Below are 27,473 nucleotides of genomic sequence, written 5' to 3' on the forward strand. Positions count from 1 at the left end.
TTCCAAAGGGCCTTGCTGACACTGATTTCAGAGACTGACTTAGAAATAGGCTCAGCAGCACCACCTGGTGGAGGTGAGATCCAGGGCACCCAGTTCTGGGTTACCTGCCACCGGCTAAGCCCAGTTAATGCCTGGCACAGAATGAGCAGGGCAGTGAGGTGACGGCTTGGTACTTCACTTACATGACACAGAGCTCTCCGGTTAGCATCGTGTCTGTCATGGGAGGAAAGGACAGTGGGGGCCTAGGAAGATGTTGGAAGAAGGTGCTTGCTTACCACGGAGGAATCCGAGTCCAGAGACGGGAGCTGGTGCTTGACGGCCTCAAGGATGGCATCCCAGGGGTTGGGCAGTGAGGGCCGCCCATCTTCATCAGGAGATGCCATGGGGTGCCTCTCAGCGTACCATCATCCAAGGAACCTTGCAGAGGACATGGAGTGAGGTGAGGGGGTCCCAGAGACAAGGGTCCAGAGTTTAGGGTGCTGACTTTTCAAAGCATACACATACCATCCCTTGCATTGGGAGGTGAAAACAGATTGGGGGACCACATACCCCGTCTCCCTTCTAGTTGGCAGGCTCCTGTTACTGAGTGCCAGGCACTGTGCTGTGTGTGTATGTCCGCACGCACAATGCAGGATGGAGCCACAGATGAATGGATATGGTGATAGTTTACAATAATATGTAGATATATGTACTTGATATGTGGGTATATGGATATGATGTACAGAATGATAGATATATGTATAGATATATGATAGCTATATAATACATATAGATATATGTAAACCATATATGTCCAATATAACATAGATACTATTATTATCTACAGACAGAATTTGTATCAAAGTCAGAGGGGATTTCAAGCCACTACTTTTTACTGCCCCCTTACAAAGGAACAGAATAGACATTTTGGAGTCCCCAGAACACTTTTTTTGGAGTTGACACTCAAATTATCAGGCACTTGGCCAACACACCCCTTTTGTATCCCAGAGTCTTAACAGAGCCCCTTCAGGGGTCAAGGAGGCTTAGAAATGTGGGGTGATGGCACTTTAGAGCTGGCGTCTTGAGAGGACTTGCAGCCTGAGAGGCCTCTGTCACTATAAAATGGGAAGAGAACACTCCTGCCCCAGCCCTGGCACCCAACAAGGGAAGCAGCAGGCGAGGTGAATGGGGGCTTTTTGCTTTTTCTGTGCTCACAAGAGTGAGGCAGGAGCTTGTTGTACCCTGATCTGGGAACAGCAGGGCAGGTCTGGTATATACATCACAGGATGTTCTCCGGCTGCAGGGCAGATCAGAGGGCAACAGAATCACCTGGTTGAAGGGGACAACCAGAGACTCTTAAGTTCTCCAGGAGGACAAGGTAACAGAGGAAGAAAAGGCATTACAGGCTGCAGCAAGAGCACCTAAGAGCTCAGAGGAGTGAAAAGTACCCAACGTGTTGGGGAAAGAAATTTTCAGTTGCTGGAGTTTGCGGTGCAAACGGACCAGACCGTGAAGGGTCCTGAACGCCAGGTTGAGGAGCGTCGCTCACCGAACGGACTGCCGAAGGCTACGCGAAGCAGCAGCCCCAGTCCGGCAGAATCCTGACAGTTCCTCCACGTCCGTTTCTTGGCTGCAGCCCGTTAGCCCCGCCCACCGCCGGACCGCGGGTTGTTATGACAACTGGACGCCACCGTCCACTCGGGTGGGGCTTTTAAATTCTAAAGTTCGGAAACAGGAAACCATCGCGCGTCCTCCCACCGATTCCCCAGCTCGTTTCCCCAGCCCCCACCCCGTCCACCACCCAACATTTATCTCCGCAGCTGCGGCCTCGGTCTCCGCCTCTCTTCCCGGCCTCGACAAGGACGAAAACGGCCCGCCGCGCCTCTTCGGTCGTGTTCTCCCGCTTGGGCAGCGGCGCGATTATTGAGGCCGTTGCCGCCTTCGGAATCCCGGCTCAGCAGTCTTACATCACTGGACGGCCAGCACCCACCCCCCCGCTCGTCTTTCGGGACTTGGCGCGTCCTGCCGCTCCTGAAACACGATTGGTTCCCCTGGCCAGCGGAGGGGCGGAGCAAGGCGGACTCCCCCTGCTCATTGGCTGCTGGGGGCGTCACACAGCAAGCCGGGCTAGCTGACCGGAAGGTCCGGGTGCGGGACGGACGAGAAATCCACAGCGCCGGGAGAGGCCGAGAGGGACCCGCGAGCGTCCCGGCGTGCTCCGCTCCTCCCGCAACCACTTCCGGGGCGGGAGCAGGCCGCTGGGTCCGCGCGCTGTGGCGGCGACCGGCGCGGAGGGAACCCGAGCGGGCGCGGCCGAGGGAGCGCGGCGGAGAGCGTCGGCCCCAGGGCTGCCCGGGGCCCGAGGCCCAGCGCGGGGAGGCTCCGCGGCGGCCCGGCCCCTGCCTGCTGCTCGCACCTGCTGCCCGTTCGTGGGGCGTCCCAGCCCTGCCGCTGGTTCGCCGCGGAGTTTACAGCTCCGAGCGTCCTCTTCGCAGCTGAGGAGCCGGGACGGAAAGCCACGTGTGGGGTAAGGTTACTGGGAGAAGGCGTCGGCGCTTGGGTAGTTCCCTAGGTTACCCTCCCCGGGGCCCGAGAACGAGGTGGGGATGTCTGGAGGCAGCGGAAGGCCCACGCCCCGGGGCAGGACGCGGTGCCCTCGGGCTTTTACAGACCTCCCTGTGGGCGTGGCGGTCACCACTAACGTCATTTGTTGTTGTTATTTACTACTTTGGTGTGCTTTAAAAGTAACAGATACTTAGCATTTTACCGAATGGACACAACGCAAAGGTGGAAGGAAAATTAAAAGATCTCATTCCCAGTGCTACCTCCTGGAGATAAATTCTAGAAGCGATAAGCAAAAGATTTTCGACAAGTATACGTGATATATACCTGGATATGACTTTGTTCCTAAGGAATACCCCGTCGTTTTAGAGCGTCTGGTATGGAGCAGGGTGATAAAGCAGCTTTATGGTCCCTGGGCATCCGCGTTCTCCTTCCATGATTCTGATAGCCCCTCAGCGTTGTGCCGGGTTTCAGACAGTTGAAAGTGAAAGTCGCTCAATCGTGTCTGACTCATGGGGTCTGACAGACCTCATGGACTGTCCATGGAATTCTCTAGGCCAGAATACTGGAGTAAGTAGCCTTTTCTTCTCCAGGGGATTTTCTGAACCCAGGTCTCCCGCACTGTGGACGGATTTTTTACCAGCTGACCCACAAGGGAAGCCTAAGAATACTGGAGTGGGTAGCCTATCCCTTCTCCAGCTCATATTCCTGACCCAGAAATCAAACCGGGGTCTCCTGCATTAAGGTGGATTCTTTACTAACTGAGCGAGCCTCCAATAAAAGAGAATGTGGGTCCTACCCGGGAGGAGGCATTTGGAGTAGAAGAGACACCCCCAAAGAAGGCTGAAGGGGTGTTCTGAAAGGAGCGCAGAACTGACACTCAGCTGATTTGGATTCTTGTTCAGGTTCAGCGGCCAGGATCGTTCAGCTGCTGTGGGCGGCAGTCTGCTGCGGCAGGAGTGTGACCATCACGTTTCATCCCCTGGAACTACCAGGAAGGAAAGACCCAACCGACCCCAGCATCCGCCTCCACAGCGATGTCGGAGCTCAGCGATGAAGCCAGTGAGCCAGAGCTGCTGAACCGCAGCTTGTCCATGTGGCATGGGCTGGGCACGCAGGTCGGCCGGGAGGAGCTAGCTGTCCCCCTGGATCTTCACACAGCGGCTTCCATCGGCCAGTACGAGGTGGTGAAGGAGTGTGTGCAGCGGTAAGAGGTCTTGTGAGGCATTCCTTCCTCTTGGATGTTTGAGCACCGTGGCCCAGGTGGAGTCATCAGGAGACTAGTGAGGCCTGGTCCACAGCTGTAGACATTTAACCCATGGGTAGATTATGGACTTCCCTGGTGGCTCAGATGGTAAAGTGTCTGCCTACAATGCGGGAGACCCAGGTTCACTCCCTGGGTCGGGGAAGATCTGGAGAAGGAAATGGTAACCCACTCCAGTATTCTTGCCTGAAAAATCCCATGGACAGAGGAGCCTGGTAGGCTACAGTCCATGGGGTCACAAAAAGTCGGACATGACTGAGTGCCTTCATTTCATGTCAGATTAACTGTTCTCTCAGGCAGTTGTCAGGGATGGTTTATGCTGGGCACCAGTGAGGAAGGCAGTTTTGAATAGTGGTATATAATCAGTAGTGTCTCGATTTTGGCGTTGCTGACGAGCTGGGCCAGCTCCTCCTTTGCTCTGTGGGGTGTTTTGTGCACCTCCAGATGCAGAGCCAGAGAAGGCAATGGCACCCCACTCCAGTACTCTTGCCTGGAAAATCCCATGGACGGAGCAGCCTGGTGGGCTGCAGTCCATGGGGGGGGTCGCTAAGAGTTGGGCATGACTGAGTGACTTCACTTTCACTTTTCACTTTCATGCATTGGAGAAGGAAATGGCAACCCACACCAGTGTTCTTGCCTGGAGAATCCCAGGGACGGGGGGAGCCTGGTAGGCTTCCGTCTATGGGGTCGCACAGAGTCGGACACGACTGAAGTGACTTAGCAGCAGCAGCAGATGCAGAGCAGCACGCCCGGCCTCCCTCCGCCCCTGGACGCCAGTAGCCTTTCCCTTCACAGTTATGACAGTCAAAAAATGTCTCTAGGCTTTGCCAACCGTCCTTTGGGGGCAGAACCTCACCTGGTCGAGGACTGTCTCTGTGGCTGGTGGGAGGAAGGAAGAGCTGACTTTGGGGTAGGAAGAGGGCACAGATGAGAACAAGAAGTTGGAGCACAGAGGCAAACTCAAGGTAGTGTGCAGAGGCAATGGTCCAGAAAGTGGAGTCACCCCGGAACCCTGTGATGTCCAGGGTGGCAGTTGACTCTGCTTCCTGCCAGCACTCCCCACTCTTTCTCTTGGCCTGGCCTGGCCACTGGGTTTGGTAAATCCCACATGTGCGATGCCTGGCGTGTCTAGCATGTCTTGCATTTGTTTAGGAGAGAGTTAGATTTGAATAAGAAGAACGGTGGTGGCTGGACCCCGCTGATGTATGCCTCCTACATTGGACACGATACCATCGTGCACCTCCTGCTCGAGGCGGGGGTCAGTGTGAATGTGCCGACCCCGGAAGGGCAGACTCCACTGATGCTGGCTTCCAGCTGTGGCAACGAGAGCATCGCCTATTTTCTTCTCCAGGTGAGCTGCGAGGGCCTCAGGCCGCTCGGCAGAGAGGGAACCACGCAGCGCGCTTGGGTAATCACTTCGATTCTTTCAGTGTGATGGCCTAGAGGGTGCCCGCCCTGTGCGGAGGAGACGCAGCCTTAACGGGCATTCTCTGTTCTCTTGAAGCAAGGTGCTGAGCTGGAAATGAAGGACATTCAGGGCTGGACTGCCCTCTTCCACTGCACCAGTGCTGGGCACCAGCAGATGGTCAAGTTCCTTTTGGACAGTGGAGCGAACGCCAACGTGAGGTCATTACCAGGTCGTCAGCAGCTGTGGGAGTCGGGTGGTCACGTCTGACTCTGAGGAGGGCAGCTAGAGGCCAGAGTGTGGGAGCCCCTGGCTCGGTGTGACAGGCTCAAGACCTGGGGTGGTGGGGACAGTGCTGCCCAGGGCAGAGGCACAGGGAGCCTCCTGACTTTCTGGCCTATCTGTCGACCCGACAGAGTGTCGACACTCGGTGCAGCACTTTGAGCTCTGTGTGCCTTGTTTTCTTTATCTGAAAAGAGGATGGTAGTGCCTATGTCACGGCGTTATTAGAAGAATTACACGTCCCGTCATATGCCAGGGGCCTAACAGTGAGTGGCGCTTAACTGACACGTGTTAAATGCCAGTCCCTTTCTCTTTCTTGTCTTCTGTATGTGTATATGTATATATCGTTCCACATACAGCGTGAAGTGATACTTCGAAAGCACTCTTGAGTTTTTTAAGCTGGAAGTAGTGGTGCTGTCTAAAGCGTGTCACCATGATAATCCTCTTTCAACCCAGCATCCACCTGACTCTGCACATCCTGGCTGGTGTCAGCCGGGGTCACACACTGTAGGTTTCCAGCCCATTAAGTAAGAAAAAAAGGGCTTCTCATTAAATTGCAACTCGTTTATTGACATTCTGACTTCAGTGATGCTAAAACCTGAAAGCTCTGTGTCTCCGAACATGAAAACCAGTGGTTGGCTCGCTTCCTGTCTCCTAGACAGGGCGACACTAGTCAGAGCCAGGGGCACTCTGAAGAAGTGAGCATGCGCCTGGTGCAGGTCAGCTCCGAGTTAAGCGTAAGCAAGCACCAGCAACATATGGTGAGGGCAGCGTCGGTTCTTAGTCCTGGAGTCCCGGGAGGGTTCCTGTAGGGTCTTGATCTGCAAGGTGGGGTATCTGGAGAGGTGGAGAGGAGGAGCTCACCATCTGTGAGCAGTGAGGGGTGACAGCTGCTTTTTGCTGTGGTCAAGTGGAGGTTCAGATCACAGCAAGCGGAAGCAGCTGCGAAGGAGCAGAGATGGGAGGTGGATTGTCTTTGGAACAAAAGACTAGTGCTGGGGGTAGAAGCCAAGGGAGCCCTCCAGGCTTGGCAGTGGGGGAAGGCGTCGCTGTCGCCGAGGTTTTGTCTGACCGAGGTCCCCATGCAGGGAGCCGGTGTATGGATTCACTCCGCTGATGGAAGCTGCGGCCGCCGGCCATGAGATCATCGTGCAGTATTTTCTGAATCATGTGAGTGACCCTGTTTATTAGCTTGTAATTCCATCACAGCAGCTGAAGCATCTTATCACCAAACTATAAACTGTAGGAGAACTTTCTCCTACACAGAAATAACGGCTCTGCATCCGTTTATTCAGCACATTTTTCACTGAGTGTCTGTGGATACCCAGTGCTGAGTGCCACTTTAGGCATTAGGGGTACAGTCATGAGTCAGTATAGAAACCTATTCTTATAATAACTTCAAAAATACTGCTATTTGAAAAGTGTGGAAAAAATTTTAAAACAGTGAATAGCACTCATCATCCCATCACTTACAAAATTTGTACAGAATCAGGAGGCCACCCCTGTTCCTCAGGATGCCCACTGGGTTGATAAAAGATGATGTCTATAGACACCTGCAGACACATGGCTTTATCCATTGAACGAAGTGGGATTCTACTGCATGTTTGCTCTCTAGCTTCTGAAAAATAACTTAATGTTACATAGACATTGTGCCCTTTTATGGTATTCCATACAGTATCCATGCCATAGTTAGTTAAATCAGTTCCTTATTAGTGGAATTGAGGTTTCCAACATTATGCAATTACAGGCAGTGCTCCAGGAAATATCTTGGCACACACAGCTTTAGCATGCATGCAGTTATTTCTGTATGCTGTATTTCTGTTTTTATACATTTTTTTTTAATTTATTTTTAATTGGAGGATAACTGCTTTACAATGTTGTATTGGTTTTCTGCCTGTTGTCATGCTCAGTTATGTCCGACTCTTTGTGACCCCATGGACTGTAGCCCACTAGGCTCCTCTGTTCATGGGATTCTCCAGGCAAGAATACTGGAATGGGTTCCTCTTTTATATATGTATATGTTTGTGTGTGTGTGTGTGTGTGTGATTTTATTTATTTATTAAGCTGTGTTGGGTCTTAGTTGGGCCATGTGGGGTCTTAGTTCCCTGACTAGGGATCAAACCCAGGTGGGGTGCCTGCATTGGGAGCATGGAGTCTTAGCCGCTGGACCACCAGGGAAATCCCTGGGACTTTTTGCATCATAAAATGTTAACATGCTCTTTCTAAAAAAGAATTTGGGGACAGTACCTGCACATGTAAAAATCTGGACGAGACAGAAGGCGCACATGAGCCTGCCTCTGCCTCCGCCTCAGTCTCCGTCTCCATGCTCTCCGCACGGCTGCTCCCCAGCTTGTTTATTTTAAACTGGTCTGTCCTAGCTTGTTCTTCACCAGTGGACATAAAGCTCTCTCCTCTCGTGCGTGGCAGCGTAGTGCTCCCTTGTCGGGTTGAATTAGGTTCTCCAGCCCTGGCCTGCAGATGGCATCAGGTCGTGTCTGCCGTCACTCAGCGCCCTGCAGGAGGTCTGTGCACATGCATCACGCACGTGTGTGACCACATCTGAAAGCAGGAGTTTTGGATGTAGCCTAAGGACAGCCTTCACTTGGATGCGGCCAGACTGCTATGCAGAGAGCAGGTCGTACCACCCTGAACCCTGTTCACGGCAGTGAGAACCACTGTGAACAGTGAAGCACTTTAAACAGACAGAACGGTAACACCAATATAACCCCCATAGATCCAGAGGTAACCACGCTCCCCTGACTTTATAGTCTCCTCACGTGCTGTGTGCAGACTTGTTTTACACATTTTAAAGATTTATATATATAAATACATGCTTGTTTATGCGATGACTCTGTCACTCAGCGCAGTGTGGTGCGTGTGGATGGGGCTCGCTCGTCTCAACCTTCTTCTCCAGAGTCTGCAGCCAGGAGCGAGGCTGCTCTGTGGGTGAGGCTCCTAACTCTCCTTCTGCAAACTGTCCCAGGGAGTCAAAGTGGACACGAGAGACCACAGTGGAGCCACAGCCCGGATGCTGGCCAAGCAGTACGGACACATGAAGATCGTGGGACTGATCGACGCCCACTCACCGTCTCTGCCCAAGAGCCTCTACCGGAGCCCAGGTACCTGTGTCTGTAGCCCAGCCTCTGCTGGCGCCCCTCCTCCCCCTGGGCCGAGGCAGGAGGGACCGCCCAGCTGAGGATAGGCGGGCAGGCGGGAGGAGGGCAGCTCAGACGGGGTGGCTCTGGTTTTGTTCCTTGACTCTGCTGTGGCATTTGTTGCCACGCAGATGCTTTAGTTATGTGTCAAGTTCATCAGCGTCGTATCGCCTAGAACTGCTTAGACAGAGGAAGGAGGTCGATGTCTGTCCACTGTGCTGAGTTCTGCTGCCTGACTGGATTCTGTCATTGTTGGGAGTTTATAATGGTTTTATTTATTGATTCTCTAGTTTTTTTTCCAGGTACACTACCATAAAACCTGCACATAGAGAAAAAATTTACTACTTTTTTCCGTGGTTCTTATAACCTCTGATTTCTTGGCTTTCATCACACTCACTCACGCCTCTAGTTCCCTGTTGAATGAGGTGGAGGTAGTGAGTGGACTTTCACTTTGGCCCTAATCTTAGCAGAAATGCAGCGTTAGGTAATACGCTGGCTTGCAGAGTGAAGTTCGCATATATGTTGTCACGTTAGGAAGGTTCCATCGTTTCCTCAATTCCTGAATGTCTTTATACATGCCAAACTTTGTCAAGGGTGTTTTTTTTAACATCTATGGAGAGGATTGTGAATTTTCTTCTTAGACCTGTTAGCACAGTATATTAATGAATTTTGTAAAAGTGAATCAACTTTACATTCTTGGCATAAATCCTACTTGGCATATTATAATGTTTTAAAATTATTTTTATTTGGCTGTGCCCAGTCTTACTTGCGGCATGTGGGATCTAGTTCCCTGACCAGGGATCAAACCCAGGCCCCCTGCATTGGGGGCACAGAGTCTTAGCCACTGGACCACCAGGGAAGTCCCTTATTTTCTTAATGTGGCTTTGCAAGTATCTTTTTAATTCTGTGCGGGTATTCATAACTGATACTGGTCTGTGATTCTCTTTTGTTCTGTCTTTACCAGCTCTAGGTCTCAGTATTGAACTTGCTTCGTAAGCAGAACTGGAAGCCCCCCTTCCTTTCTGTGCCCTAGAATGGTGTACGTAGCGTTGGTCCCACATGGTCCTTGAAGGACTCTCCGGGGACCCTCTCCGGGCCTGGCCTTTGCCCTCATTTCTCTTGTGTGGTTTTCTTGAAGACCCAGTAGTCTCTGTGCAGTGAATGGGGTGCGCTGGGCCCCTGCACTCAGGGAGTGGCTGCCGGCTCCTCCCTGCCCCCTGGACCGCACGGGGCGTGGGCTTCGCCTGGTTCTGTCTCTTCCATCGAAGGACAGGGTTGCGGCAGCTCAGCGTCGTGCAGCCACCACTGCCTTGGCTCCCCTCCCTGAACGTTCATGTTTTGTGGCTCCTTCGCCCTCTGCCTGGACGGCCCCAGCGTCCTCCTGGAGGCATGGATCCATTCAGGGCCACTGTCCCAGCTTGGGGGCGCTCAGGCAGTGGCCGGCTGAGCCTGCAGTTCACGGCTCAGTGAGCTGCTCCCCTCCTGTCTAGACAGTGCACACGGCCCGGGGATGCGGTGGTCACCAGGGGCTTCTGTCTCTGCCCCAGTCCTCCGGCTGCAGAGTGCGACCCTCCCCAACGGGAGCTTCTACCAATAAGCCGCTGAATTGTGCCCTCTAAGCATCACGATGTTTGGGGAATGATGAAAAGCTATAAAGTGCTGACGACTGTGGGCACATTGAGCTCTTCGGCTCAGACGGGTGGTGATTTGAAAAATTCAGTGAAACAGCACATGAGCCCTCACGTGGCCGTTGTTTCCCAGTACATTGTTGAGGTTGAGAATACACACTTGAGAGGAGGATGGGCTGGACCCCCGTGATGCTCAGCAGTCTTGTGACCCCCCTCCCCCTACATCCCTGTGGCCCCCTGAGCACTGGACCCCCCCACTATGGCATTTCTTACAGGTGACAGCCCGGGAACACTTTGCTTAATTTAGGAAAGTCAGTTACGATGATTTTTCTTCTAGCTCATTATGAAGATTAGTTTAGTCCATCACTGATCAGGCTGTCTGAATCTTGGTGTTTGACCCACAGAAAAATACGAAGATCTGAGTTCTTCAGACGAGTGTGTCCCTGTCCCTCAGCGACAGAGGCCCTGCCGCAAGAAGGGGCTCAGCATCCACGAGGGGCCACGAGCCCTGGCCCGCATCACAGCCATCGGACTCGGGGGCCGGGCGCAGCAGCCTTGCTACGGTGAGCGCCCCACGGCCCTGGAGTCCGGGATCCCGTCCCAGAGAATGAGCGCTCAGGCTCATGACATGGGGCCCCCAGGAAGCCAGGTGGGGGCAGCCGCTTGAGGACTCAGAATGGGTCACAGGGACGGAGGCACGCCAGGCCCCGGCTGGCTCTTTGGGCTGTCCTTTAAACTTCCTTTCTGTCAGGTAGAATTACAAATAGAACTCTCTCCTGGAGAAGTGTTGCTGAGCTTAGATCCGTTCCTCAAGGGGGTGGGTCTCGCGGGGGTGAGAACTGTCAGAAGGTAAACGCACGTGGTGGGCCAGAACCTCAGACCCCAGTGTCCAGATCCCCGAGCTTTGTCAGAGCGTCTGCTCCCGAGTGTTGCGCGCAGTGCTCGTGAGGAGCGCGGATGCTGAGTTCTTGGGGCACGTCGGGGTTGACACTCTCGTGCTGGTCTGGCCGTGTGACCAGATTTAGGTGTGGTGTCTTGCTCATCAGTGACCAGGCCACCCTGGGAACTCCCTCCCAGCCAGGAGACCATCCCAGCCAGGAGACCATCCCAGCCAGGAGACCACGTGAGGACTTGATTCCCTTCTCAGACCCTTGGGTAGGGGTCCTGGCGCTGGCTGGAAGCTTCAGGCCCGCCTCCTCCCAGGGCCGGGGGTTGACCAAGAGCTGGTGCCTCAGGCGAGGGTGCGGGCGGTAGTCCTGGCGGCTGGGAGCACAGGACCCTGGGATGACGTCTGTTCCTTCGGGGGTGCCCAGGCCACCTGCCCTGCCTGCACTGTGGTGGGGGTGGGGTGGGGTGGGGTTGACGGAGGGAGTGCCCCCCAGTCTCTTAGCTGTGGCCTGTCAGGAGATTGCTTTCGTCTTACACTGTGTGATAGTTTAACTTTTTGTAAGCACGTATATTCTCTTCCCCAGCAGTTAAAAAACATTTTTGAATGATAAAGGTATAAAAAGGAATTAAGTTACCCTGGTCCCACCAGCCAGGCGCTCTCGTGCACACACACACTTCCTGTGGGGAGGGGGAAGTGAGGTGAGAGTGGCTCAGTCGTGTCCGACTCTTTGCGACCCTATGGACTATACAGTCCATGGAGTTCTCCAGGGGATCTTCCCAACCCAGGGATCGAACCCAGGTCTCCTGCATTGCAGGTGGGTTCTTTACCAGCTGAGCCACCAGGGAAGCGCAGGGAGGGGCAAAGTAGGGGTTAAATGCTTGGGTTTGTGTCTCGCCTCTCCCCCTCGTTTTCTCACAGGCAGATACACTCACAAGTTATACTTCACCGGCTCGCTGTTAACATTTAGCCAGAGCTCCTCAGCTTCCTGCTCAGCCAGGTCGTTTGGCCAGGGGTGTGTGTTTCCAGCTACAGGAATGCTTTGCGGCACAGTTCTTTGGCCCAGCAATCTGTAAACACAGCTTTACGGGCTCCTCCTCTCGGCAAGGCGTCATTGTGGCCGGAGGGAGAGGTGGCCATGCGCCGCCCGTTGGGCACACACTTGTCGGGGACCCCTTGGAGCCTGTTGATGGCGCGGCTTGTCAGGACAGTGCCATCCTGGGGCCCGAGGCCCTGAGGAGGAGGTGGTCACATGCGGGAGGAAAAATGCTTCCTGCCTTTCGTGTGCGGGGGGTTTACGTGCCCTGTTCTGCCCACAGAGCAGGTGCCTCCGCAGGGCTACGTCAGCTTCAACAGCAGCGACGAGCACCCCCTGGAGGGGGGCGGCCTGTGCTACAGGGACGTCACCTCACCCATCAACGAGCGGGATGTGGAGAGCAGCAGCAGCAGCAGCCGAGGTGCGCTCCCCTAGCCGGCAGGGCAGGGGAGAGGGAGGGCGCTCCTGAGGGGTCTGGCTTGGGGCCACGGTCTCTGAGCAGGTCCAGGGGTCGGTGCAGACAGGTCTCACCCCTGGAGTGGCGAGTCCTCGGGAGTGTGTGCGTGTTCCTGCGCCGCCCGCTCTGCGTGACGCCTGGGTCTCCCCGAGAAAAGGCAGACAAGCCCTGCTGTGCGCAGAGGGCATGCGGCCCAAGCAGTCAGCATGGAGGCAGGGAGGGCGGGGGCTGGGCTGGGCTGGGCGTTGCCACGGCCAGGCCTGTGGTCAGGCGCCCTCATCTCCCCTCCCTCAGAGGAGCAGGCCTTCTCTGCCAACCCTGTTGCGCGGAGCAGCAGCAGCGAGGGCCTGGCCCGGGCCCCGGGACTCAGCAGCGAGGCCTCCCTGGAGAGCAACGAGGTGACCCTGCCCTGCCCTCCCCTCCCCTCCTTGCCCAGCGTTGTGGGGGCGCCTGATGGCTCAGCCAGGTGAGCGGGGCTGGCAGGCTGTCTCAGAGGCACCTGGAGCTCCGTGGGGCCGCGGTGGCAGGCGGGGCTTTGGTGAAGGGGCCAGACACTGGCGGCGAAGCGGGGAGCGGGGCCTGGAGGGGCCAGCCCAGAGCCACTGTAAACACACACCTCTCACCCAGGATTCGGATCACGTGCGGAGAAGCTCAGTTCGCAAACAAACTAAAAGTTACGTGAAGACCAAGAGCCGTTACAGCAGCGGTGACAGCCAGTGGGCTCCCAGCGCCGTGACATCCTGCGCCCCGGGAGCGAGCCCCCAGGCTGACAGGCCCCCGTATTCAGGACCCCAGGTAAAGCCGCAGGCGCTCTTGGATTGCTGAGGCGTTTATTGGTACTTCCTGTGGGCTGGCACTGTTGAGAAGGGTGGGGCGGGATTCTCCACACGACCTAGAATATTCAGGCTGAGAGGGTTCTCGCTGGGGAGAGGGGCCAGGTATCTCGCCTCCACCGAGGTTCCTGTCTCGCTCCCTGGTTTCCATGCTTATCTCAGCCTCCCTGAGCCTGGGGAGGAGAAACGCTGGACCAGCATCAGCACTGATGTCAGGCGACAGGGACAAGCTGCACGAGAGGCAGAGACAAGGTGACACTCAGGACTGTCCACTGAGGGTCACTGGGGCCGCCGCAGAAGAAACCCTGCAGGAAGGCTACAGCTGCAGGGGTGCGAGGGAAGAAAAAATAACCTCTGAGACCCTGGACACTTTGGTTTTGGGATCCAAGCACTCATGCATCAAACACCAGGCATTGGTACTTGAGGCCTGGACCTCAGTGATGCTGGGGAGGCTGGGTTTCGACACCACAGACGAGAAGCAGTACAGGCGGCACTGGGGCCAAACGGAATCAGCCAGGTAGAAGCCATGCACTGGTCCCAGCAGAGCATCGGGGCCATCCTTCCTGGGAAAAGCCAGATCTTCCCAGTTTGATCAAAAAACGCATCTGCACGTCCAAGAAGCCAAATCAACTCAAGTTGGTTAAACTCGAGCCACATCGATGTGTGACCTGGACACATCACCATCAATGTCAGAAACAGTCCTGGAGCAAGAGCCTAGTGGCTCAGCACAGACACGGGGACCTCCAGACGGTTTAACAGTGTATTTCTCATCAGTGTCCGCGGGGCCCAGAAAACACGGGGTGACGTGTTAACCAGGGACACAACATCCTGCGAAGCCTCTCCCCCAGAGCAAAGGGGACGTGGGGACAGTCCCAGGCGGCAGAGACTGAGGGCCACTGCCGCAGCCTGCAGGGCTGTGCTTCCTGCTGAACTGACGAGGCTGGCCTGGGAACACTGATGGGCTGACCGTGTCCCTGGACACCCTGAGGACGCAGCTGAGGACACAGAGTGGACGGCCTGGGCTCCCTGCCACGCCTGGGGGTCAGCAGGCTCAGGATGGGCCGGGTGCTGAGCGGGAGGACGGGGGCCCCACGTGCAGGGTGGTCCTTGTCCCGCCCACGTCTTCATGGCCACCCGTCCTGACGTGGCCTGCTCGCCCCCAGGACCTCGCCACGCTGCTGGAGCAGATCGGCTGTCTCAAGTACTTGCAGGTGTTTGAGGAGCAGGATGTGGACCTCCGCATCTTCCTGACCCTCACCGAGAGCGACCTGAAGGAAATCGGCATCACGTGAGTGTGGGCCTCTGTGGCCAGCAGAGGTCGCGGCTCCCAGCGGCGGGGCGGGGTCACCCTATCGAGGCCGGCTTCTCCCTGCCGTCAGCTGCCCTCCATCCACTCCAGCGGCCGCTCCCGGCTCGGATGCCGGCGGTCTTGGTCCCGAGGCCCGAGCTGGCCCAGCGGACACCGCTATGCTCAGAGCACCAGACACTTCCCACCTCGACCCTGAGAGCATCTGAGCAACCCGGCTCCCCGTGCTGAGAGCTGGGCAGGGCGAGGGGTCATGACTCCCTGGGACACTTCGGTCCTCTCCCCAGGATCCTGGGGGCTCCCCGCCCCCTTCAAGGCTGGGGTCTCTGTAGCGGACGGTCTTGGCAGGATGGCCCACAGAGCCTCCATGTACGGCAGGTGCTGAGCAGTGTCCTCCCTGATGCAGGTTGTTTGGGCCCAAGAGGAAGATGACGTCCGCCATCGCCCGCTGGCACAGCAGCGCCCGCCCCCCCAGTGACGCCCTGGAGCTGGCCTACGCTGACAGGCTGGAGGCCGAGATGCAGGAGCTTGCCATCCAGCTGCACAAGGTGAGGGTGGGGCAGAGGGCAGCAGAGAGCAGCAGCCGGGCCCATGACAGCTTGGGGGCAGGAGGGGGCGCCCAGGAGGGCGGGCACATGAAGCACACTGTAGGGCTGGGGCAGGGCTGAAGGCGATGGGCCCCCAGACTGGAGGGGGCGGCGGCAGGCGTGGAGGCCAGGGCGGGGGACCCAGCCTGAGGCGCTCTCCCGCCGGCCGCAGCGCTGCGAGGAGGTGGAGGCCATGCGGGGCCTGGTGTCCCAGGAGCAGGAGCTGCGGGCCGTGGTGGAGAGCTGCCTCTTGGAGCAGGACAGTGCCCGCAAGGATGTGCATGCACAGCTGCAGGAGACCTGGGCCCTTGCCCAGGATGCCGCGCTTGTCCTGGACCAGCTGCGGTGAGTGGGTGTCCGGCTGCCCCCAGCCAGCGCCAGGCTCTCTGTCTCTGTCTCCTCTGAATTTCCCACCAGTGGATGGTTTTCAGGGCCTCCTGGAGTAGCTGCCACCCCAGGCTGTCCCTCCCCACAGGCAGCAGAGGGGCCCCTGTGGGCATCCCTGGCAGAGGCTCAGAGGAGGCCCCCTGGCCTCGCCCCTCACTGCTGCTTGGTGTCCTGTCCGGCAGAGCCTGTCAGGCCGAGCTGTCAGCCCGAGTGAGGCGGGACGAGTTCCTGCGTGAGGCCCCCCTGTGCCCAGGCCTCCCTGCAGCAGGTAAGGAGGGCGGTGTCCTGGCCGTGGGGCAGGCGGATGAGGGTGGGATGCCTCCCAGGCCGGGTCTCGCCACCTGTCTCTGCGCTTGTCACGTGGACGCCTCCCCGGTCCCCTCGCGCTCCACACCCACGTCCTCTCAGTCTTTCCCAGGAGGCCTTGGCTGCCGGCACTGTCCAAGATGCCACAGCCCAGCAGGCCGGGCCCTGGCACACTCAGCCCTGGGGACAGGTCCCTACTGGCCGGCAGCGCTCTGCTTCACAAGCGGGCAGAGAACACGCTGACATGCCGCGGGGACATGTGGCTCTAGAGGGCCAGTCCTGTTGTAGTGGTTCAGGGTGCCCAGAACCCACGCCCACCTGGCTCTCTGCTCCACAGACCCCAAAGGCTGGCAGGCCTCCTTGCAGGCCCTGAGCCTCCCGGAGCTGTCGGGAGCCCTGGAGGAGCGAGTCCAGGAGATGGGTGAGTCCAGGGGCTGCAGCCCACTAGCCCTGAGGTCCGCCCTGCCTACGCCCCAGCTCGTGAAGCCATGACTGTGCGCTCCCGTCCTCAGGGCGAGTCCTGTGCTCGGTGACGCAGAGCCTGGAGAAGCTGCAGGCGCTGAGCGGGAAAGAGAGCTGGCGGGAGCCGTAGCCGGGGGATGGTGAGTGTCCAGCAGCCACAGGTCCAGAGAACAGGGTCGGCGGGACGGCTAAGGGAGCCCCCTCCAGTCTGCCTTTTCCCTTCTCAGAACCGGACGTGGGGTGACTGATCCACCCTGAAGCTGTGTGCCCGAGGACAGGAGGGCAGCGAGCGGGCAGCTGCGGCGGCCAGAGGAGCAGCAGCAGGCGGGCAGGCCAGGGCCAGTGCAGGGCAGCGAGGCGGGACAGGGCCTCTTGTCATCTTGTCAGACCCGGGCTGAAGCCCGGAGCCGGCAGGGCCGCGGCGAGCGTCCCCATGCCACGCTGAGGTTTGCCCAGGTGGGGCGGCCTGAGGCCCCTAGGCAGCGTAGGTCATTTGTGGGAAAATAAAACTTACACTCCGGTGGTGCGGGTTCGGTGCTGGCCTGCGGTCCTGGCTGATGAGGCACAGTGAGGGGAGGGCAGCGCCCGGGTGACCTCTGCTGCCCCATCCCTGGCCCTGTGGCAGGACCACCTGTGTACAGAGCTACCTAGCAAGTGAAGCGCGCCCCAGAGAATCAGAGGAACGAGGTTCAGGTGTTTTATTACGGAGCCAGTGCTCCTGCCCACATGTGCCAGCGCTGCACCAAGGCTCCAAGGCGGGTGCCCAGGCTGGGCCAGGAACCTGCTGTCCTTACCAGCCAGGCCGGTACCACGGAAACCGTCAGCTTCACTGAGAAGTCTTCCCGTACCTAGGAGACCGCCAGCGGCGACCCTCCTGACCTGGGCGGCTCCGCTGTTGTCACTGCGCACTCGGCTGGTGCTGCCGGACCGTCTCCTGGGGCCCTGCATAGCGTGCTGCCAACAGAGGGGGAGACTCTCAAAGCAGGCCAGAGCAGAGCCACCCAGACCGGGAAAGGGGGAGAAGGCCTGTCAGTCTCCATGGAGAAACCACCGTATCAGGCTCATGGCCCAGCGTCCACGGCGGGCAGGGCCACAGTAACCACAGGGAGGTGGCCGCACCCTGCCTGGGAGGGGCAGGCAGCCTGGGCTCCACGCTGAAGGGCCCAGAGCCCCACTCAGGCTCAGCCCCAGCCCTCAGTCCCTGGGAAGCAGGGAAGGGACACTTCTGCATCTACCCCGGACCTGCAGCCAGGACCAAAGAACACACAGCTTCCCTGGCCCTCCAGGAGCTCTGTCTACACCTGGGCCCCATGGCCCTGCCAGTCCACAGGGACCAAACCCAAGGAGGTACAGATGCTCTGAAAACTCACCACAAGTAAAGCTAACAACCAGAATTCAGTGTCACCTCCTAGCTCAGGCTGGGGCTGGCTCAGGGCAGGATGCAGGAAAAAGTCAACCCATCAGTGGCCTCCTCAAGAACAAAACTGCCCTGAGAACAAACCAGCTTCTCCAGGGCCCTGTGCATGCACCCACGGGCTGTCAGACAGCCTCTGGCCACCCCCCGCCCCCCACCAGTCCACAATGAGATGTGTGGAGTGAGCCTCAGCATGGGTGTGCCCAGGCCACCCCCCAGTAACTGCTCGGGGCACTGGAAATGACAAGGTGCCCACTCCCCCAGTCAGGTGGGGCAAACATAGCACATGCTAGAAGACATGCCCGCAGGAACACAGCCCACAGGCAGAGAGAGCTGGGGAAGGGGGGGCAGGGGCAAAAGGGCACAAGAGCACCTCAGGAGGAAGACGGGAGCAGCTTCTCCAGGGCTTTCTTCTGTTTCTCTGTGGCAGCGGCCAGAGCCTCAGCCAGCTTCTCCTCTGGCATCATGTTGAGCACCTTGAGGGCGAACAGGAGCTGGTACTTGGCCGTACTGATGAAGGCGTTGCTCAGGAAGTTGGGAAAGCCCCCGACTCGGTCCTTCTGGGTGTACAGAGGGACACGGACAAGTCCCAGTACCTGTGGACAGGAGACTAGGGTTGGGACCAGGACCCTGGGGACGGCAGGGCCGTTGCAGGAGGAGCTGGTGAGCCACTAGGCTGGGGGTAGGGCAGCCAGGTTGCCCAGGACAATGTGGCGGGCAACCGGCTCCCTCGGGAAAGTGCAGCCCCTCCCTTCCCCCAGCGAGTTTCAACCCCCGCCCCCATGCACGTACCCCGCCCCCAAGTCCCAGGCCTCAGTCCCTGGCAGGAAGCCCCCAGTCCAGACCCCATGCTCCCTCTTCCACCTGATGAATCCCGAACACCCCAAATGTCACTCCCAGGCCCTCTAGGCGATGAAACCCACAACTAGAAACAGCCGTCGTGCCCCCACCACGAGAACCCAGACCTCTGTACTCTGCAGTTCACACCCCCCGGAGCAGGCACCGCCCCTTCCCAGCCTCCCACCGATCCCACGCCCCCACTCCCAGGATTGGCAATGGCAGGCAGCAAGGCAGATGGAACACAGCCCCGAGGGCGCCCCGGCCCGCCTCCCACCCTGCCCGGCCCCTGGTCCCTCTCCCCACCCCGAAGCTGAGACAGCGTCACCCTCCCAGCCCGGCCAGGGAACCCTTAGGGGGACGTGTTACCCATCGGTGCCTTCCGCGGGGCCAGAGCCAAATCCCGGGGCGGGGGCGGGGCCCGGGGCCCGGGCGGCGGCCCCACCTCCAGGCCATGGTCCCGCGAGTGCACCGCGCTGATCTCCACGGCGTGCAGCTGCTCCAGCGTCAGCTGCCGCGCGTACAGGTGCGCCACGACGCGGTGCGGGCCCTCGGTTAGGTGCGAGCTCAAGTAGTCAGCCTCCGTGAGGCGGAGGCAGCCCAAGCCCAGGCCCAGCACCCGGTTCAGTCCGTCCTCCAGCGACCAGAAGCGCCGGTCCACGAAGCCCCCGGGGAAGCCCAGCAGCCCGTCGAAGCGCATCTGCATCTGCAACGGAGCGCCGGGTCACGGGCGCGGGTCCGAGCGGCGGTGCCCCGTTCCCTGGCCGCCCGCACGCCCGCGTCCTCACCAGCACCGAGAAGCGCATGGGGATGCGGCCGAAGAGCTGACCCGGGTTCGCGGCGTACAGCATGGCGTGGCACGAGTGGCTCCAGCCGGGGCCCAGGCGCATCGCTTCCACCCGACTGATCCGCTTCAGCTCCGGGACCGCCGCAGCCGACATCTTGGCACCAGCGCCCGCGGCCCGGACACCGCCCCTTAAGTGCGTGCGCGGCCCGCCCCCGCTCGGCGCGGCCAATCCGCGGGCAGCCGCGCCCCGGCCCCCGCCCCTCCACCAATCGCCGGCGCGCCTCGCGGCACAGCCGTAGCGGCGCCCCGGCGCGTCGTTGCGAGGCGCAAGGAGCGTGCGCGGGGGAGCGGCGGCGCGCGCCCCAGCCGCCGCCCAATAGCCGCGCGCCCAGAGCGTGCCCCGCCCACGGCCCGAGCGGACCAAGGGCCCCGGAGGCCCGACGGCCCGAGAGCACCCGAATGGAACGCGGACGCCGGGTCCCCGGCGCGGGGGCGGCGCCCGCGGAGTCCAGGCTCAGCCTACCCGCCCTAAGAGGAAAGAAGTCCCAAGATCACTTTGCGCCGGGGCTTCCCCCAGCGCCCCCGGCAGCGCCGCCCTGCGGGGTTCCCGCCGCCAGCTCCAGGCTCGACTGGCGCCGGCCTCTGGGGGCTCAGCTGAGCCTTGGCACCACAGGGCGAATCCTCCCCTGCAGGCATGCCAGCGCCATCGTTCTGCCACCGGCTGAGCACTGGAATCCAAGGTTGCTGCCGTCGGCCTGCCTCTAGAAGAGCAGGACAGCGGGGCCCATGGTCCCAGTCCACTCTCAGCGCGAACTGGGTGGGGGTGCATGCTGAGGAGTCCTGGGGCTCCCTAAGCCCAGCTGTTGGGGCAGAAGTGATTGAAATCCCGGGGCAGGGAGCTTCCCAGCTTGGCAGGGGAAGCACACTGACTGAAACTGCCCACCCTGGCCAGGCACTAAAGTTGCTATTTGCGTGAGTGGTTTTAGGACAGGAGGTCCTGGTAAGGAACAGGAAACTAATAGGCCACCACCAACTGGGAGAGTTCGGGAAAGGTCAAAAAGTGACACCACCATGTCCAACCACCTCTCAGAATCCATCTCACTGGCATCCATCTTGGCTGAACAAGGCGTGTGCCACCAGGAAGGACCCTGAGTCAGAACAATTGGCCAAAGACAACCCGGAAACTAATCCCATCACCATAAAACCCGAGACTGCGAGCACCAAGGCAGTGCAGTCTATCCTGGCTTCCCTTACTCGCCTGCTCTCTGCTCAGGTGCCCCTTCCCAATAAAGTCTCTTGCTTTGTCAGCAGGAATGTCTCCTCGGACAATTCATTTCCAAGTGTTCCACAAGAGCCCACTTTTGGGCCCTGGAAGGGGTTTCCCTTCCTGCAACAAATAACAACTCTGGAGGGGACTCTTCTTTGCTGCGACTGACATCCTGACCACTTGGGGTACTGAGGGACCAGCTTGCCTGCCGATGGACCAGACCCAGCGGCCACAACTGGGACCTTTTTGTCCCTGCTCTGCCCTTGACACGGACAACTGGCCAGAGTGCCCTGACGGGTTAGGGAACAAGAGACTTTACTGACCTTTCTCCCCTTTGCTCTCTCTTTCCTCTCCTTAACCCTTCCTACCCTCCTCTTTTTTTTCTAGGCTCCTGGTCCTGGAAGCAGGAATCTGGTCGAAGGGCCGCAACCTGAGCTGAGGATTTGAGACTGATCACCTCCTCTTGGCAGAGAACTCGAATTCTGATTCTGGTCTGGTTTGTGTTAAGGCCAAGCTCCAGTCCCCCCCTCTCTGGAAGCCCAGGGTAAAATCCCGTAAGGCCTGGGTATCTGCAGGTGGCAAGAGACGTCCTTTGGCCCTTCTCTCCCACCTCCTCCCCCCTCTTCTTTCAACCTGGCTTCCTTTCCTCCCTTTGAAATCTTTGAAGACCTGAGATATTTTCATTTACTCTGTTAGTACTTGGATCTGAAGTTCTGTGTCTCTATAGGAGGTTTTCTTAGAAACTGTAATCTTGTACTTAAGGGAGTGTCTTATGAGAACTTCCAGGTCTACGTGTGTGTTTTATGTTCTGTGTTCTGATTTATGATGCCCATTTTGCTTTGTGTGGTTACCATTTGGTTTAGACCTGCTGCCATTTTGTTAGAACTTGATTTTCTTTCCCTGTGCCTTGAGACCAGGGTTCTCAGGAACACTTATCTAGATCATCTCTAACTCCTGAGACTGAGGGAAAATGGGAAGAAGTCTTTCAAAAATTTATATATTCCAACTGTTATTTATAACTAGTGAATTTTATATCTTAATGTCTAATTCATGACTAAGTTTAGAAAATGAACCTAGATCTTGCCTTGTATCTGTCTGAATATGTGTATGTCTTGGTATGTCTTTGTTTCTGGATAACATTTTTGAAATTAATTTGTAAATGACCTCTATTTAATTGACTTAAATAAAAGTAAGCAGCTTACATATCAGATAATTCTAAATTAAACTAAATGAATTCCAGGTTCACGTGAAGTGGGAAATATTCAGTATTAAATTAATACCTGGTAACACAGACATCCATCAATGTGTATAATACTTCTGTTGTACCTAGGTTTCAGTCGGTTTAGTTGCTCAGTCATGTCCGAATCTTTGCAGCCCCATGGACTACAGCACGCCAGGCTTCCCTGTCCATCACCAACTCCTGGAGCTTGCTCAAACTCATGTCCATTGAGTCGGTGATGCCATTCAATCGCCTCATCCTCTGTTGTCCCCTTCTCCTCCTGCCTTCAATCTTTCCTGGCATCAGGGTCTCTTCCAGTGAGTCAGTTCTTCGCATCAGGTGGCCAAAGTACTGGAGCTTCCTATAGGTTTAGAGGTCAAAGAAGACTATTCTGATACAATTTGTCAACAAGAAATGTACCTGATTGTGGAAAATACTTTAGGGAAACTAAGATGTGTTTTCAGTAGAAGGTATGAAAATACTGAAAAGAGTTAAGCATGATCAGGATTTTCTAAAATTGGATCACAATTAGTTGGATAAATGGATTTTGTTAGGAATGACACAGCCATAGGAAAAATGGTTAGAGCCAACTAGGTCCAGTATGACGGAGTCAACTTTCACTAGCCCTTGAGCCTTGGTATATACACCTATTGTGACATATCAGCAAACTAAATGATACACCCATCAGCACTGACTGAATCTGACCAAATGTTCTAAACCCTTTTGATTGATTTTTTTGACAAAACTTCCTAAATCAAATTCTGTTGAAGTTCTTTTGATCTCTAGTTAATTTTATGGTGCTTTAGAACACCCCTGAAACATCCCATATAGAGGTATTAAACTAATTGTGTTTATTTGGTTGGTTAAATTACATGGGAAATATTATCAAATGAGTGATAAATCCTCGCAGGTTATAATGTATGGTAAATATTACTAATATAGATATCCTAGACATTATATGGAGTTCCTAACATTCTGATATGTCCTAGAATTCTAATGAGAAGCCTGATGACTTCACAAAAGTTAACAAAAGGACTGAATGAACCAGCAAATATGCATTTAACTTTTATGGTTTCTATCTGAAAAAATCACAGGTTTGAATCTGTGTTTTGGGGGAGTAGGGAAAACCTTCCCCTCAAACTAATTATGACAAGAATTTGGTCAAGTCAGATGTTACAAACAAATAACAATTATATTTCTATCCGACTCCTCCAGAGATTGGACACTTGCTTTCTAGTAACTTTATCAGATGAGTTACGGAAGTTATCTCACTAACAGGTACAGAAATCTCAAGGAATTTTTAAGACCTTGAAAACGGAAGAATTCACCTAGCTTTGTTAGGTGAAATCTATAATAAGCTTTTGGCATGACTTTCCCAGTCCTGAAAGGTTTTATTTTAAAAGTTCAGTCTGAGACTTTAACAGCAAAGTAAAAAGTCTACGATCAATTGGTTATGTAAACCAGGTTAGGCCAAATTTTTGAGAGCATAACTATTTTGCAAACAAACTAGCCTTAATTTGGTTATATTTGATAAAAATGAGGGTAACTTTAGGGAGAAAAAGATGTTTTGATAAATGTTAAATCTCAGTTTGTTAATGGAGGTCTGTATCTAGTAAGACTCATTTCCTGGATAGTTCTTTGCTGTTATGTGATATTAATGTAAAATTTAATTGAATTCCTAAAGAACACCCTAAGTCTGTTTCTGAAACTTACCTCAGTCATCTGTCTTTGGATAAAGATCAGATGTCTCATGAGCTGCAACCAGGACTGAAGAAGGACATAGTTTAAGGAACTGTCTCCAACCTGGATGGAAGGACCTTTTTATCAGGTACTCTTAACTAGCTCATGCACAGTGAAATTGAAGGGAAATTGACTCAGACTAACTAATTCCCACTTTCAAAGGCGCCTACAGTGGACTGGTCTATAGAGAGGACAGCTGACCTGATGTCACCTTAAAACGATGCTCAAACAGAGGAGAAACTGCAATACCCAGGACAAGAAGATGACATCAGAGATAAGACAGCTTGCCCAAGATGCTGGACCTGACTAGTATGATCATTTAAAATGTTTTCTTGACTTCTTAGACCTTTGCATATAAATCAAATGCTTTTCTATCATAGGCCTGATCCCATGCTAGTTTTAGAAACAATCCGGTTGTTGGGTTTGTGGCCAATTACCTGTGTCTAGTTCTGGGTTACCCTGGTGAATTTCTCTACTCCAAGGCGCTAACTGGTTGACCCTGAGAAAAGACTGGTTGACTTTAAAAGAAAAGAAAAATTATTATAGTCAGATCCAGGTCACTTGATAATCACTAGATAGGATCCCCTCACCTGGCCAATTAATGATGCCTGCTGTGACCCTGGCCATGAGTTTATGTTCAGTTCAGTTCAGTCGCTCGGTCATGTCCGACTCTTTGCGACCCCATGAATCGCAGCACGCCAGGCCTCCCTGTCCATCACCAACTCCCGGAGTTCACTCAGACTCATGTCCATCGAGTCAGCGATGCCATCCAGCCATCTCATCCTCTGGCATCGCCTTCTCCTCCTGCCCCCAATCCCTCCCAGCATCAGAGTCTTTTCCAATGAGTCAACTCTTCGCATGAAGTGGCCAAAGTACTGGAGTTTCAGCTTTAGCATCATTCCCTCCAAAGAAATCCCAGGGCTGATCTCCTTCAGAATGGACTGGTTGGATCTCCTTGCAGTCCAAGGGACTCTCAAGAGTCTTCTCCAACACCACAGTTCAAAAGCATCAGTTCTTCGGCGCTCAGCCTTCTTCACAGTCCAACTCTCACATCCATGCATGACCACTGGAAAAACCATAGCCCTGACTAGACGAACCTTTGTTGGCAAAGTCATGTCTCCGCTTTTGAATATGCTATCTAGGTTGGTCATAACTTTCCTTCCAAGGAGTAAGCGTCTTTTAATTTCATGGCTGCAGTCACCATCTGCAGTGATTCTGGAGCCCCAAAAAATAAAGTCTGCCACTGTTTCCAGTTTCCCCATCTATTTGCCATGAAGTGATGGGACTGGATGCCATGATCTTTGTTTGCTGAATGTTGAGCTTTAAGCCAACTTTTTCACTCTCTACTTTCATCAAGAGGCTTTTTAGTTCCTCTTCACTTTCTGCCATAAGGGTGGTGTCATCTGCATATCTGACGTTATTGCTATTTCTCCCAGCAATCTTGATTCCAGCTTGTGCTTCTTCCAGTCCAGCATTTCTCATGATGTACTCTGCATATAATTTAAATAAGCAGGGTGACAATATACAGCCTTGATGTACTCCTTTTCCTATTTGGAACCAGTCTGTTGTTCCATGTCCAGTTCTAACTGTTGCTTCCTGACCTGTATACAAATTTCTCAAGAGGCAGATCAGGTGGTCTGGTATTCCCATCTCCTTCAGAATTTTCCACAGTTTATTGTGATCCACACAGTCAAAGGCTTTGGCATAGTCAATAAAGCAGAAATAGATGTTTTTCTGGAACTCGCTTGCTTTTTCCATGATCCACTGGATGTTGGCAATTTGATCTCTGATTCCTCTGCCTTTTCTAAAACCAGCTTGAACATCAGGAAGTTCACGGTTCACATACTGCTGAAGCCTGGCTTGGAGTATTTTGAGCACTACTTTACTAGCATGTGAGATGAGTGCAATTGTGCGGTAGTTTGAGCATTCTTTGGCATTGCCTCTCTTTGGGATTGGAATGAAAACTGCCCTTTTCCAGTCCTGTGGCCACTGCTGAGTTTTCCAAATGTGCTGGCATATTGAGTGCAGCACTTTCACAGCATCATCTTTCAGGCTTTGAAATAGCTCAACTGGAATTCCATCACCTCCACTAGCTTTGTTCGTAGTGATGCTTTCTAAGGCCCACTTGACTTCACATTCCAGGATGTCTGGCTCTAGGTGAGTGATCACACCATTGTGATTATCTGGGTCGTGAAGATCTTTTTTGTACAGTTCTTCTACATATTCTTGCCACCTGTTCTTAATATCTTCTGCTTCTGTTAGGTCCATGCCATTTCTGTCCTTTATTGAGCCCATCTTTGCATGAAATGTTCCCTTAGTATCTCTAATTTTCTTGAAGAGATCTCTAGTCTTTCCCATTCTGTTGTTTTACATAAATGTTGAGTTTATTGTTCAATTAAAGCAACAAGCAAAGTTTCAGTGAAGGAAAAAAAATCTCCTGCAATTATGGGATGGATTTATATAGATAACACCAGGCTACAAGACCTTTTAGAATTAACACCCAAGAAAGATGTCCTTTTCATTATAGGGGACTGGAATGCAAAAGTAGGAAGTCAAGAAACATCTGGAGTAACAGGCAAATTTGGCCTTGGAATACGGAATGAAGCAGGGCAAAGGCTAAGAGAGTTTTGCCAAGAAAATGCACTGGTCATAGCAAACACCCTCTTTCAACAACACAAGAGAAGACTCTACACATGGACATCACCAGATGGTCAACACCAAAATCAGATTGATTATGTTCTTTCCAGCCAAAGATGGAGAAGCTCTATACAGTCAACAAAAACAAGACTGGGAGCTGACTGTGGATCAGATCATGAAATCCTTATTACCAAATTTAGATTTAAATTGAAGAGAGTAGGGAAAACCACTAGACCATTCAGGTATGACCTAAATCACATCCCTTATGATTATACAGTGGAAGTGAGAAATAGATTTAAGGGACTAGATCTGATAGATAGAGTGCCTGATGAGCTATGGAATGAGGTTCGTGACATTGTACAGGAGACAGGGATCAAGACCATCCCCATGGAAAATAAATGCAGAAAAGCAAAATGGCTGGGGAGGCCTTACAAATAGCTGTGAAAAGAAGAGAAGCGAAAAGCAAAGGAGAAAAGGAAAAATATAAGCATCTGAATGCAGAGTTCCAAAGAATGGCAAGAAGAGATAGGAAAGCCTTCCTCAGTGATCAATACAAAGAAATAGAGGAAAACAACAGAATGGGAAAGACTAGAGATCTCTTCAAGAAAATTAGAGATACCAAGGGAACATTTCATGCAAAGATGGGCTCAATAAAGGACAGAAGTGGTATGGACCTAACAGAAGCAGAAGATATTAAGAACAGGTGGCAAGAATACACAGAAGAACTGTACAAAAAAGATCTTCACGACCCAGATAATCACAATGGTGTGATCACTCACCTAGAGCCAGACATCCTGGAATGTGAAGTCAAGTGGGCCTTAGAAAGCATCACTACGAACAAAGCTAGTGGAGATGATGGAATTCCAGTTGAGCTATTTCAAAGCCTGAAAGATGATGCTGTGAAAGTGCTGCACTCAATATGCCAGCACATTTGGAAAACTCTGCAGTGGCCACAGGACTGGAAAAGGTCAGTTTTCATTCCAATCCCAAAGAAAGGCAATGCCAAAGAATGCTCAAACTACCGCACAATTGCACTC

General features: G+C 54.5%; 3 protein-coding genes across 14 annotated transcripts in view; 1 reads left to right on the forward strand and 2 right to left on the reverse strand.

Moving 5' to 3' along the window:
• The window catches only part of DNAAF8 (dynein axonemal assembly factor 8), an 11,571-nt gene extending 8,504 nt beyond the window's left edge, over positions 1-3,067 (reverse strand). The window contains exons 1-3 of one of the 3 annotated variants that reach the window (XM_025274718.3): positions 1,786-1,966; positions 1,529-1,697; positions 276-417 (exon numbers count right to left, since the gene is read on the reverse strand). In XM_025274718.3, the coding sequence (XP_025130503.3) occupies positions 276-383 (108 nt within the window). In that variant the 5' untranslated portion in view covers positions 384-417; positions 1,529-1,697; positions 1,786-1,966. Of the gene's footprint in view, positions 1-275; positions 418-1,528; positions 1,742-1,785; positions 1,967-2,868 lie in introns of those variants that run through there. The other 2 variants (XM_025274720.3, XM_044935885.2) reach the window with 2 other exon arrangements.
• ANKS3 (ankyrin repeat and sterile alpha motif domain containing 3) lies at positions 2,251-17,057 on the forward strand. Of its 4 annotated transcripts, none has more exons than XM_025274706.3 (17): positions 2,251-2,506; positions 3,447-3,748; positions 4,958-5,213; positions 5,310-5,431; positions 6,581-6,662; positions 8,476-8,611; positions 10,680-10,838; positions 12,481-12,618; positions 12,949-13,052; positions 13,282-13,449; positions 14,651-14,775; positions 15,200-15,341; positions 15,553-15,725; positions 15,950-16,035; positions 16,411-16,494; positions 16,586-16,675; positions 16,743-17,057. In XM_025274706.3, the coding sequence occupies exons 2-16, from the start codon at positions 3,579-3,581 to the stop codon at positions 16,663-16,665; spliced, it is 2,025 nt and encodes a 674-aa protein (XP_025130491.1). In that variant the 5' UTR covers positions 2,251-2,506; positions 3,447-3,578; the 3' UTR covers positions 16,666-16,675; positions 16,743-17,057. The 4 variants fall into 4 exon arrangements, with proteins under 4 accessions (XP_025130491.1, XP_025130493.1, XP_006054963.1 ...); XM_025274708.3 differs by having other exon boundaries at positions 16,763-17,057; XM_006054901.4 differs by having other exon boundaries at positions 2,255-2,506; positions 4,958-5,156.
• Positions 17,058-17,218: 161 nt separating this feature from the next.
• On the reverse strand, positions 17,219-19,776 carry NUDT16L1 (nudix hydrolase 16 like 1). Of its 7 annotated transcripts, none has more exons than XM_044935886.2 (4): positions 19,575-19,771; positions 19,232-19,492; positions 18,323-18,545; positions 17,219-17,477 (listed from the first exon to the last, which is right to left on the reverse strand). In XM_044935886.2, exons 1-3 carry the CDS (start codon positions 19,725-19,727, stop codon positions 18,324-18,326), a joined length of 636 nt encoding a protein of 211 aa, XP_044791821.1. In that variant the 5' UTR covers positions 19,728-19,771; the 3' UTR covers positions 17,219-17,477; position 18,323. The 7 variants fall into 7 exon arrangements, 4 of the variants coding, with proteins under 4 accessions (XP_044791821.1, XP_006054955.1, XP_044791823.1 ...); XM_006054893.4 differs by having other exon boundaries at positions 17,219-17,489; positions 19,575-19,770; XR_006548285.2 differs by having other exon boundaries at positions 19,156-19,492; positions 19,575-19,775.
• Positions 19,777-27,473: the final 7,697 nt, after the last annotated feature.

Source organism: Bubalus bubalis, chromosome 24 (assembly GCF_019923935.1).
Source record: "Bubalus bubalis isolate 160015118507 breed Murrah chromosome 24, NDDB_SH_1, whole genome shotgun sequence".
Classification (NCBI taxonomy): domain Eukaryota; kingdom Metazoa; phylum Chordata; class Mammalia; order Artiodactyla; family Bovidae; genus Bubalus; species Bubalus bubalis.

Bases quoted from the DNA above. Each gene is read 5' to 3' on its own strand.
- ANKS3 (XM_025274706.3), top strand. From the start codon at position 3,579: ATGTCGGAGCTCAGCGATGAAGCCAGTGAGCCAGAGCTGCTGAACCGC. The intron at 8,612-10,679 runs GTACCTGTGTCT...TTTGACCCACAG, and splicing joins GAGCCTCTACCGGAGCCCAG to AAAAATACGAAGATCTGAGT. The intron at 10,839-12,480 runs GTGAGCGCCCCA...TTCTGCCCACAG, and splicing joins GGCGCAGCAGCCTTGCTACG to AGCAGGTGCCTCCGCAGGGC.
- NUDT16L1 (XM_044935886.2), bottom strand. From the start codon at position 19,727: ATGTCGGCTGCGGCGGTCCCGGAGCTGAAGCGGATCAGTCGGGTGGAA. The intron at 19,493-19,574 runs GTGAGGACGCGG...GCTCCGTTGCAG, and splicing joins CCATGCGCTTCTCGGTGCTG to ATGCAGATGCGCTTCGACGG. The intron at 18,546-19,231 runs GTGGGGCCGCCG...TCCTGTCCACAG, and splicing joins CGCGGGACCATGGCCTGGAG to GTACTGGGACTTGTCCGTGT.